This window comes from the organism of the source record quoted next, unplaced genomic scaffold (genome assembly GCF_019419815.1).
Source record: "Pyrus x bretschneideri cultivar Hongxiangsu unplaced genomic scaffold, Pyrus_bretschneideri_v1 Contig221, whole genome shotgun sequence".
NCBI classification, from domain to species: domain Eukaryota; kingdom Viridiplantae; phylum Streptophyta; class Magnoliopsida; order Rosales; family Rosaceae; genus Pyrus; species Pyrus x bretschneideri.
Window position 1 is genome coordinate 81,142 of NW_025999526.1, and position 13,459 is coordinate 94,600.

Below are 13,459 nucleotides of genomic sequence, written 5' to 3' on the forward strand. Positions count from 1 at the left end.
AAGTATGACACGGTTAATTTGTGGAAGCAAGGAGTCTCAATCTCGACTTGGAAGAACACGCACGATGTCCTTTTTGTTGAACCAACATGACAAATTTAGAACCAATTTCGAACAAAGTTCGACTAAGTTTCGAATGCGCAGTTGAAAGTTGATTGAGTTTCGAACACCTTGCTAGGGACGAAAAACAATGGAGAAGTTCGACTAAGTTTCAAACGGCATAAAAGTCAATTGAATTTTTTTTTTTATTTATTTTTTTTTATTTTGAAATCGTTCACATAAGAGTTTTGGGTTGAGGAGACGACAAGATTAATGAATATGAGTTAATTGTTGTTGAGGAGGGGGAGAGTTTCAGTTGAAAAAAACAATGTTGTTGGGTGACGGGTCATAGACATTTATGACCTGGTTTTACTGTAAACTAACTTTGATTGATTTGTTTACAATTGTTGAGATCATATCCAATGACCTACATTTGTCCGCACAAATGGACATCAAAACTCGGTCCACATTGTAGAAAACGCGAACGGAGAAAACCTAGCATTTTGCGCAATCAAGCCAGCCTCACTAGCGTTAAGCTAAACCATTCAACTTCTTGTGGCCTAGTGAGCTTAAAACTAACCAAAGGCCCAATTATATTTTTTTCGTTTAATTAATTAACTTTTAATTAATCCCCGCAAAAAACAATGAAATCATTTAGTACATTTAATGATCTTCGTTATATTTCTCAAGATTTTAAAAGGCATTGCACAAGTTGGGTGATGGGCAGATGTTCAGAGTCTAGGTGGTGCCTAGGGCCTCTTTTTTTTTTTTTTTTTTTTTTTTTTTTTTTCCTTATCAAAATTTTAGTTTTAATTAAATTTATTGCATAACAATGAATAAAATGTCTACTTATACTTAAAAAGGCATTATCCAACGGAGCCTAAGCCAATGTCTCACTCCTGATAAGGTCTCTTCATTCAAAAATTGATTGAAAGGTTAATGCGATTGTGTTGAACTAGAAAAGCTAATCTAATTAATACCTGGCATCCGATGGAAATATATCTATATTTAGATTGATGAAATTTTCATCATTTGGAATCGAAAATCATCAGGTTCGTGGTGGTGTTAGGTACAATATTTCCTGTTATTTGTAAAGAAGTTTTGATGAGCTTAAAACCTATCGCTTTGTCAACCCTAATCTCTACACCATACCAAGTTCAACCACTAAGAATATGATTTGGATGCAATTGGACTTTGATCAACCATCATTTATTTCTCTCTTTCTTCGTAATGTAAGTCGGATAACATCCACATTTCAAAGACCAAACATACAATTTTGAACTATTCTTTCCGTTACTTCATTTGTTACGTAATACGAAACTAGTATAATACATGAATAATATGTGATCGTATTTTCTGATAATTTTGCTAAAATAATATATTGAAAAATTCAGTCATCTTTATAAAATTTAATTTAATTTATTAAAAAAATAATGTGTTTTTATTTCTTTAATAATATGCTAAAAACATAGGTAGAATAGTGTGAGTTTTACATGTATTATTGAAAAAATGTGTGAAAATAACGTGTTTTAAACGTGATTAATATGTATGAATGTGTATAATATGTGTACTATACACTGGAGTTTTTAAAAAGTGTAATTGAATGAATAATTAAGACATGTTAAATTAAACGAAGTATTTTAAAGAAATACTTGTAGATATTGTGGATGCAAATTTCCGTCTTCTCATTCTTGGACAAAATTGCACAAACAAAACAATTAACACCTAAGGTCAAGGCCAAGAGCCTCACGCGCCCATGATGAATTGGGAGGGGGGGCTTTGGCCGAAGAACCTCCAATGCTAAAGTTAGAATTTTGAGAGAAAAGTGTATGGACAATTTAGAGAATTTTGCAAGAGAGTTGGAATTGTGTTTTGGAGAGAATGAAGTAGTATTTATAGGGGTGTGGCTGGCCCTTTTAGGAGGAGGAGGACCGGTCACTTGGTTGGTATTTTGGGTGAGGTTCATGATTTGTAGCTAATTAGGAATGATTGAATAATAAATCAATTAATTAGCTAATTAATAGAATAATTTCCTAATTGAATAGCTAATTAATATAATAAAAGGGGAATGATTTCGGAGTTACCTTGTGGAGATGATTTGATGAGGATGGATGAAATAGGTTTTGAATTATTACCTATATTAGGCACTTTTGACTTGGTTGAGAGATGATTGTCCATTGCTCGCGTGTAGGAATCCTGGTGTGCCTCTAGGGTAATTTTGTCTTTTTAACCCAAAAATTCACGTGTCACCTTATGATTATTTTTGCCTACATAGATATATTGTACACGAATTTACTAATTATGGTTTTGAACTTGCTTATTTTAATATTCAGCTTCACTTGGTTCATTTAAAAAACTACCTTGAGGGCCACAATACATGTTTTAGTTTAATTCACTATCAATGCCATGATGTGATCCAAAAGTATGAGGGATTCCCAACTTCTCTTAAGCAGATCGCTACTTGTGGACCATTTGTGAGGAACAATGTAAACCGTTGGATTTCATTTGAACGGCTGACAATAAATTAGCCAAAATGAGCTTAGGGTGAAATTGGGTCTTTCCTTTCTCTACATTTACCCGCTCATTTTCATTAATGTCTCTTTCTCTCTCCTCTCTATGTGTTCCTCTCTCTTTATGTTTCCTTTCTTTCTCTGCTTCTTTCGATCCCTCTTATGGGACCATGGTTTTCCAGGGACGGAGTAAGGCGGATTGAAGTACGACTACCTAAGAAGTAAAGTCATGGACTCAACAACTTCCACCATTGAGCTACATAGATGAATCAACGATGTCACCATCATCTTGTTATAAAGTAGTGGGCGAAGTTCGACGAGTTCGTTGAGATTAACCAAGCTTATTCCACAAGATACGAGAACTTGATATAGTATGGAATCAACCAAGTTTTCTATATTCTTTAAATTCCTACAATCTTGGGCTTGACGTACACTGCAAGTAATCACACTCGTAAGAGGATGCAAAATCTACTTCTAGATATCTTTTGGGATTCTCACGGTTTAATACGGAGTCTATGTCGTAAAATAACTCTATCTTGATAGTGTAAACATACCCTTATAGGGTTCATCTTTGGTAACGTAATTATCATACATTTATTCTCTTGCCTACTGCTTGAGTCTTCTATGTTTGCTTACTATTTGACCTTCGGAGAGCCTTTGGTTAGCACCTTACTGGTTCTTAGGTTTCTTACGATTTTTTTTAAAGGTAACAAGTTTCTGCATCTTCACTGTTAACAGTGGTGCGCGAATTTGGTTCCGAAAATTGGTGCTTTCATTGAGAGTAAATTCATACTCCCCTGACTAAATTACTCTACTACAATAATGACTATTTCAAAACGTCCTAATACTTCTATCGCCCTAGAACACAACACAACTACACTTATGGTGCTAAAGACGTTCTAGCCATGGAATGAATATGGGAAACCCTGATGAAGATTAACGCCTTCATTATTAAAGTTCGAAAAGCTTCTCGAATAAAGGTACAGTCAAAGTTTATTGGCCTCGAAAAACGTGTAAAAGCCCTTGAAGACGTTGTCTTCAATTTTGAGAAGTCATTGATTGAGGCAACGCCCGTTTAGACTCCAGCGAAAACTAATGATCTGATCCTTGTGCTAAGTGCCAGCGGTAAACTGCACATGACAACATGCTTTTTTAGCTATACAAATGGTTTGATTCTCCTTGCCCGAAGATATGTAGGCAATTCAATCTGGATTCAACCACATCCCCAATCAATCGCATTCTCCCCTCGCTGGATATCATGTGCAATTCCAATGAATTTGGCCTTAGTCTATGGATGTGCGTAAATTTAGTTCCAACAATTGATGCTTTCATTGAGATTCTAGTTATATTCCTCTAGGTAGCAACCGTTGCCATGAACGATGATGAAAACCATAAGATCTTGAAGACAAAACTTTGATTGATGATCTAGAGAGAAAATATCTTGCAGTTCATAACAACCACCAATTCTAGTGACTCACACGAAGAATGTTTTTTCAATGGACTTGTTACCGCTGCTACCATGATCAAGGACTGGGTTTTTCCCACAAACAGAGAAAGGGAGGGTTTCTAATATCTTTGTTTGTTTTCTTTCAATATCTTAATTGCTTTGAAAAGTTTGAATCATTTTAGCATGAAACAACTAAGAGCACAATGTAACTAATTATTATCATTTTTGAAAAGGATATGTGCTGATCGCACATCCCATCTTCTTTTTAACTCCTGCAACATTGGTGAAGCTAGGAATTGTCGGGGAAATGGGCAAAATTTAAAAGGGTAAAAGGTCCCAACAAAATGTAGCAATCAAATCCTAAACATCAAGCTAATCATTCTAATGACATGTTTACTTAGTACATCTCAAACACAAACACAAACAAAAACACAAAAAAATGACAAGCCCCAACAAAAAGAATAAGACCATGAAAAACATAAAAAACAGAGAGACGAATAAGACTAAATTCATTAGATTGAAATGGTACCTGGAGTCTGAAAGAATGAAGGGAATGCATGTAAAATCAGGAGGTGAATTTCATGAAATGCCAAAAATGCAAACCCAGCACAGATTGATATACCCTAGAGCACTTGGGAAGCTAGAAATTTCTTCAATCTTAGAAGCGGCTCATGATATGTGATTATAGTGCATGTAAATGGAATATCAGTTAACAAGACAATTTTAGATTTAACATAAATTACGTAGAGCAAAATTCAAACTCTAGGGTATGGCGTGCGTTACGTAATTCGTAACACTTTCCATAGATGGGTGGGAGAAAAAAAGTATTCAAGATAATGCAAAGTTCAAGATAAAATAAAATAGTGTTTGAACAGAGGTTTGATAGGGATAAATGGTCAACAAGAAGGGGAATTAATATTGGAATTCATTGGATGTCCTCAAAATGGACGGTTGATGAATTTATTCATATTTGACAATAATCAGCGAAATTAGTGGCAGTAAACACGAGTCGAGTTAGTTGAAAATTTTAATTCTTCTTGCCATGACGTTTAGAGACTCATCAACTGATTGGCTAATCCCACTTCTGAGTCCAAAACCAAATCTGAATTAATTTGGATAAGGGTCTTTGGATAAATCCAAATCCTAATCCATTACCTACCGCGGGCCAATGGATAAAATCCATCCATTATAAATATAAGTGGCAATTAACACTAATTTCTATGCTCTATTTTTTCTCTCCATCAAATTATCTATCTTGTTTTCTACATACAGGCATAGTTCCAAACTCCAAACACATCTCTACCTCTCTCTCTCTCTCTCTCTCTCTCTCTCTCTCCTCTCTCTCTCTCTCTCTCTCTCTCTCTAGCTTGATGGCTGACCAGAGGGTGAACGATAATGCCGTCACCGGCGGACCGCAGAATACGAGCATTGAAGATTTTGATCCTCCAAAGAAGCCAAAAACTAGCAAATTCGCTATTGCCTGTGCTCTTTTGGCTTGCACAACTTCAGTCTTACTGGGTTATGGTAATTCTCCATTTTTTTTTATTGGAATTCTCCTTACAGTTCACGAGTTTCCCAAATTTGTTAAAGTGATAAGTGATCAATATTTGGAGAACGTAACGTATTCATACTAGAAACATGAAAAATATTGGAAAATTAATTTGCTTCAAAAAATTGTTGTTACTCCAAAATAAGTGTCATTTATACTCGTCTCGTTATATATTTTTAAATTTATATTGATTCAAATCTCATAATTTTATATTACTTGTTGATTTTATTTACAGATATTGGTGTAATGAGTGGAGCGTCACTCTTTATCAAAGAAAATCTTAAAATCAGTGACGTTCAAGTCGAAATACTTGCTGGTACTCTAAACATCTACTCCCTCCTCGGCTCTGCCTTTGCCGGCAGAACCTCCGACTGGATCGGCCGCAAGTACACCATTGTTCTAGCGGGAGTCATCTTCTTTGTCGGAGCTCTCCTCATGGGATTTGCCACCAACTACGCCTTCCTCATGGTTGGCCGGTTTGTAGCCGGAGTCGGTGTTGGCTATGGTATGATGATTGCTCCTGTCTACACTGCCGAGATCTCTCCGGCATCGTTCCGTGGCTTCCTCACATCTTTCCCGGAGGTTTGTTTCAATTTTTTTGCTTACTTGCATATATCATCAATTTATGCAATGCATGATCATCATGTGAAACAACTTACTTTTGATGTATATGATGTCAAATTTACAGCGTTTATTTGAATTGAATTTGTAACTTTGCACGTGAACTTTTTTGACAAATTTTGATCTCACACCAAAAGGAAAATATATTATTTTATTGGTTTTTTGAAATAAAATTGCATTGTACTTGTTTGCTGCAGTTTAATTTAAAAACCAAAAATGTTGTGATGAACTTTATAATTTGTTTTGGACAGTAGAATTTATGTTGATTGGCTTGAATGTACATATGTAGGTGTTTGTCAATGTTGGCATATTACTGGGGTACATAGCCAACTACGCCTTCTCCAAACTCCCGCTTCACTTGGGCTGGCGGTTCATGCTCGGAGTTGGCGGAGTTCCAGCTATTTTTCTCACAGTCGGCGTCCTATTCATGCCCGAGTCTCCTCGGTGGCTGGTTATGCAGGGGCGACTCGGCGACGCTAAGAAAGTCCTCCAAAGAACTTCAGAGTCCGAGGAGGAGTGCCAGCTCAGACTAGACGATATCAAAGAAGCCGCAGGAATCCCACCCCACTTAAACGACGACATTGTTCAGGTCACAAAACGCAGCCACGGTGAAGGCGTATGGAAAGAACTGATCCTCCATCCTACCCCAGCCGTTCGCCATATTTTAATCGCAGCCGTCGGTATCCACATCTTCGAACAAGCGTCTGGTATAGACACTGTCGTTCTGTACAGTCCAAGGATCTTTGAGAAGGCAGGTATCACCTCCTCCAATCATAAGCTACTCGCCACCGTTGCCGTTGGATTCACCAAGACCGTTTTCATCTTGGTCGCCACATTTTTCCTCGACAAGTTCGGACGGCGTCCGTTGCTACTGACCAGCGTGGGCGGAATGGTATTTTCCCTCATGTTTCTCGGAGTTGGCCTTACAATCGTCGACCATCACAAAGGTTCAGTCCCCTGGGCCGTCGGATTGTGCCTGGCCATGGTATATTTCAATGTGGCATTTTTCTCAATCGGGCTAGGGCCCATCACGTGGGTATATAGCTCCGAGATCTTCCCCTTGAAGCTACGCGCTCAAGGAGTCAGTATCGGTGTGGCTTGTAATAGGGTTACGAGTGGGATCGTCTCTATGACATTTATTTCACTGTACAAGGCCATCACGATTGGTGGGGCCTTCTTTCTTTATGCCGGAATTTCTGCTGCTGCTTGGATGTTCTTTTATACGATGCTGCCGGAAACACAGGGCAGAACCCTAGAAGATATGGAGGTTCTGTTTGGTAAATATTTCAGGTGGAGAAAAGCCAATGCAATGCTCAAGGAGAGAAAGCAAGTTGATGGTGACGACAACAACAATGCCCAAGTTTGCTAGGAATAATAACTGGAAAAGATTTATTAGGGTTTACTAGAAGTATTTGGATTTTTTTTTTTTTCTTTATCGAATGAACTATCGGAAGCTCAGTTGTGTGTGTCTCTTCTTTTTTTTTTTGTTTTTTTTATTTATTTATTCTATACAATGAAGGAAATGAATTTAAGATGGGATTAGATAAGTTTCTTTTTTCTTCTGAAAGAATCTTTTAATTTGCATCCCGTTTGTAGTTTTTATTATTATTTTTTTCTAAAATGGAATGACACTAGGTCACAGATGAGACGACCTATAATAATAGGATTTGCCCAAGAATAATGATAATGCATATGAATATTTATGAACAATACTGCCATTGACAATTTTGAACGATTTTTGAACTTGGCTATTAAAGTTGTTTCTCTATTAGTAGCAGAGTATAGAAGGGATAATCACACTGATACCCTCTCAAATTTATGTTGTTTTCTGATGTGAAAATTAACTTGACACACAAATTAAATTCTAATGTTAACAATTGTAGTATATATGTAAGTAGAGATCGTTCTAGACCGGGGATTAACTAGGGATGCTAATCAACACAAATAAGACTTAAAAACACTAAATTAGACTCTATATAATCAAAACTGACTCAAAACACTCAAAACAGCAACAAACAATAAAAAAAGACTCAATTCTAGACCTAAAAAGTGATTCTTACGAACATAAGACTTAACTTGACTCAAGAGACTAAAAGAAAACAGACTTTGACTCAAATAACAAGACTTAATGGAAGGAGGATTGTTTTTGACGAAATTAAAACTTAAAACAGAAACTTTGCTTAAAACACTTTATAAAAACGAATTTGGTGAATTGAAAAGGGTGAAAGGCTAGTTAGAGGGTCCTTCTCCACACATGACATATGCATACAAACCAATTTCCAGTTATTATTCCTTTAGACTATGAATGAGAACACCCCAAGTTAACCGTGATAGCACAAATTAACCATCAGATTTTCCTTAACTCATTGAATTGGATGGAATATACATCGCAACCAAATTATCCTTATCAAGTTCCCTAACTATGAAAACCATGATAGAAAGACATATCAAAGGTCATTAAGTTCTTTGAAAACCATAAGCATTGATGAGGCATTTGTAACTATGAAAAACATGATACTCATGCCAAGAATTTACTTAACACAATCATGACTAGTGACTTCCACTACTTGTGAATATAAGTTCATAACGATTAGGTGAAACTCCCTTATACTCTAGCATCAAATTCATGCATGCAAATTAAGTGTCGACCCTCAATCAACATACATAAACAAGTTTTCAAAACTCAGATAAGCAAATCACATTCAAGACTCAAGAAACAATAATTGGATGTAATCAATTCATATAAAACATATAATCATGGCTTCGAATTCACCTCCAACTATAAAGAAATTAGTTCCTCATGTCCATCATAATTGAAAACCAAATTAAAATAAACATTGAACTAAAACTAAGGATAGAAGAACCCAGAAACACTCCACACTCCAATGGCAAGCATGGCTACCTTTGGATGGCAGATTGCATGGCACAAGTCCTTCCCTCCTTCCTTCCTTACTGCGGCACTAGAGACAATTAGGTGTATGTGGTGTGAATTATAGGGTGTGGTGGAAGGTGATGCGGCTTTGTGTGATGGATGGCTGAATGAAAGAATGAATGGATGGTCCCTGATTTGTGCGGCATAAACATATATTTATATGCTAGGGTTTCACGGCACAAAGCCTTGGAGAACAAGGATAGGGCACGGCACAGTTGTAGGGGAAAAGGTTAGGGTTTTGGGCCATCTAGAAATTAGAAACCAAAGAGAATAGGGAGAGGGTGCGGCACCAATGTAGGAGAAGGATAGGACCTTTTAGAACCATATATCTAGGTGTTCTAATGTCATTTGGATGTCCTCCTTGCAGCAGGAATTAAGGTAGAACAAGATTAGGTTAGGATAAGATTTGGATAAGATAAGGTTGTTTGGATAATGTTCCATGTTTCTTGCTATTTCCTTATCTTTTTTGTCTCAAACTTGTTTCTCTAGATTTGTAGCATGTTCCTAGCCTCTTTTGACTTTAAATTCGTCCATCCACCTTGCTCCATATGCAAGCTATCCATTCCAGCCCAAAATTGCACTAAAATGCACAAAAATGCACTTTCTTGCCTCTTTAGCCAATTGGACCTACAAACACACGAAAATAGCTTAAATCACTATAATAAATAGAAACGAACTATGTAAATGCAAGAAAACAAGCTAACTAAGTCGCATAAATATGCTTCTATCATTTTCATAAAATTCCTTCGCATTTTAAACATTACACTCACACCCTTTTAGATTTTAATAACCCCATTTGTCTATGTTAACCCAACAACATGATCTCTTGTAAACAAATTTGCCCTTTAGTTAATTACATTCAAAATAAAGCAATGTACCTGAAAAAAGAAAAAAGAAAAAGAAAATCAAATTAAATATACCGTAAACATCTGTTTTTAAGCTTCTTAGACTAAATATTTTGTTTGTTTTAACAATTTGATTAGACATTCTCCTACAATTTTGCTTCCATGTGTATGTTAATTAACACATTTTAATGTACCTAAACTACAGGACCTACCATAGCGTTTAACAAAGTAGATTTAGGTGTCCATTTTCTTCACGCCAAAACAAAGGAGGGTTCCTAGATTCTTGCTAACTTACATCTCAGAGTTTTAATCAAAGAAGAATACTGATGGCTCAAGATAATAAGAATTTGAATTTAAGGATATTAATCGTGTTAATTTCCTCTCGTAAAGTTTATTCTCCAGCGGCACATTTTTTCCATTAATGAACTTATCATAAGTTTTAAACGCCCTCTTTCTGTACTAGGTCGATGTTGTTATTGAGGTTCCATTTATATTTTTTTATTCAAATTATCAGGTGGTTGCCTTTAATCGTCTTTTGAAGTTAAAGTTTTTTGTTTTTTGTTTTTTTTTTATTGGTAAATTTGTTATTGTCAGTAGTTGGTTTAAACTTCCTCTGTTTTCAATTAAATGATTAAATTACAGTTGCATAGGAAGGATCAATACGTTTTGGTTAATGAAGATGAAGGATTTATCTCTTTGTTAGTATTTCATTTAGTAAGTGTTGGTACACTTTGAGAATTGTTGATTAATCTAGATGAAGCACTTTCCTCTTTGTAATAATTTTATGCATTAGCAGTAGTAAGAAAGCAGTGAAATAGAAACATTTTTTTCTATATAGTAAGATTTCTTCTTTATGTAAAAAAAAAAAAAAAAGATGTTGAGTAGTGATTACCGTTGTGACCAGATGATCCAATCATTTAGTTTGTATCCTTATTTTTATTCTATTGTAGCATATCAACATAAATACTAGATGTTGATTACCGATTAAAAATGTTTTAGGTACATGATGGTGTTACCAACGGCTAAGAATGGGAGCATGAACTACAATCAAATCCTTTACACTTTGCCCCTTTTTATGGTGCAAGTGAAGAATATGTTAAAGCCGAAATCATATTCAGATGAAGGCAACATTGTTTTGGAGACTATATCGAGCATATAGAGATAAGCTTGTGATAACTGAGCACTTTTTAGTACTTTAGACAATGATATCAAGACGATAATTGAATAATATGACAAAGACCAAGGGTGATTTGTATTTGGTGACATCAAAGGGGCAGTGACTGCTAATGACATTGCTGATATATTTGGCATTTGTAACGAGAGAAATTTTTGGAATAGACAAGTATCCCAGGAGAGAAACGAATAAAACAACATTCATATCTGAATATTTCTTAGATGTGGTCAATTGTGTTACAAAGACTAGAATTAAGGCATTCATAAGAAATGTGGTTGCATGAATATCAAATGAAAAGCATATAGACTTTGCATATTTGATGTGCCTTTATTTCTGTAGCACACTCTTGTTGTGCAATAGTTCTACCCAAATTTAGAGAAATTGGATCAAATTTAAACATATAATTGGGCAATGGCGGTTGCTGGGTGTTTGAAAAAATTGCTAGTACGTGCCAGTAAGCAGATTTGGTAGCAGGTTGTGTTTTGGCTTTGTTGGTAAGTTTTTCATAATGTGTATTTTTTCCATTGTTTAAAATTTGTTAGTTGCTAACTCTGATGCATTATAATATTATTTATGTTCATAGTTTTGGTTTGGTGGAAAAACAAAACTACTATTTACCCCATCATTGGTGGAGAGAACAAACTACCTTAACTTTGTAAGGTGGAGTTAGTCCAACTGCACAAAACATTGATCAACATGGACTTGAAAACCTTGATGGCACTACGTTTATATATTTTGAAAATGATATTATGCTTTTTTTTGTTAACTTTCTTTATTTCATGCATATTACATTGAAACTAAATAGACAATCGTATATTTTCGTTGAGTGTTTTCATTCTCTTTATGATTGTGTTTGAAATTCTTTCTATTTAAAGTAGATCTTTATAAAAAATTTACCAAGATTACTTTTACAAAATGATCGAAACGCTGAATACCAAATGGACCAACAGCTTTTATTTGTCATGAAGAAAAGAAAACAAACCTTTTATTAGTTGAGTGAAACATTGATCTAACAACTTTTAATGGTACATATTGAAAATATTTAGAACTGATATGTTTGTTTGTTTGTTTGTTTATTTTTTATTTTTTTATTAATGCTGTGTGGTGGGGGTTTTTGGTGGTGATGTAGGCCTATGATGAAGATGATGCATTGCTTGAAACACAGGTAGAAATACATGCAGATGATCCTATTAAGGAAGATGACGTTGAAATGATTAATGATGTGGCTAAAGATGCTGAAATTGTAGTTGTTGCACATTCAAATGTACCCGTTTCACCTATTGAATCTATATTATGTACTTCTGCAACCAAATCAATAGAAAACAACATATTGAAAATAAGATGTGCAGTGTACAGATTTTTGGAGTTTTTTTAGTAGAAATCTCATTCTAGCTCATTGTCCCACATTGGTCACCATCAAAAGTTTCTCACACTTTATAACACTTTGTCCCTCTTACAAAGTAATGTTGGTTGAGCCCCTTAGTTAATTTTAGTTTACTTTGTGAACAATTTTGTATGTTCTCAGATTCAAGTTTGGTGTTTATTTTAGTTTGGATAACGTTACTGGGGAAGTTAGTTGTCTAGATGAATGTGCTACTATGCACACTACACTAATTTCATACCTAAACTCTGATGCAACCCCTTTCTCTCCCTTAAGCAAAAGAGACCATGTAATACCCTGAAAAATTAAAATATGTGATAATGTGGAGTTTTTTTTCGATAAGTGGAAATGACGAAAATGCCCTAGTTGGGTAATGTAATTATATGAGGACGTATTTATATCCTAATATATTTTATCAGATTTCTTGGTATATTTGGATAGAGCCCAATCCCATGAACGCGTAGGCGCAAACCATTCATGAAATGGAGTTATAACGAATAAGTTATGAACGAGCAAAGTTTGGGGTAAAATGGTAATTTGACCATAACCTCGAAGGCTCTAGAAAATCTGGAGCAAGGAGATGATGCCACGCGTTTGGCTGTAAGGGAAGGAAGGGGAAAGAAAGGAGGGGGTTGCAGCCAATCAGGAGAGAGAGGAGAAGAGAAAGACCAATTAGAAAGAAGAGCGATGAGGAAAATAAAGGAAGAGAGAGAATCGGATCCCCATGACACGTCGACCCGACACGGCCGGATTCTCCGATTTCGACCACAGTTGACTACTAGGCCAGTGTCAAATTACTCCTCTCCTTGAACCATATTGATCCCTCCATCAATTATACCCAAAAACTTACGGCTTTTGGCCCTTCTTCACTATGAAACCCTAGGTGCCGCCGGGGTTCATTAACGGCGATTTGCCATTTTTTTAATGAAATCCCATTGAACTCCACCACCATTAGACTCCCCTT

The 13,459-nt window shown here is 35.7% G+C and overlaps 1 protein-coding gene across 1 annotated transcript; it reads left to right on the top strand.

The window, feature by feature from the left end:
* The first annotated feature begins 5,213 nt into the window (after positions 1 to 5,213).
* Positions 5,214 to 7,590, top strand: LOC125477904 (putative polyol transporter 1). The gene is made up of 3 exons (XM_048585400.1): positions 5,214 to 5,517; positions 5,778 to 6,124; positions 6,453 to 7,590. Exons 1-3 carry the CDS (start codon positions 5,214 to 5,216, stop codon positions 7,530 to 7,532), a joined length of 1,731 nt encoding a protein of 576 aa, XP_048441357.1. The 3' UTR covers positions 7,533 to 7,590.
* The last annotated feature ends 5,869 nt before the right edge of the window (positions 7,591 to 13,459 follow it).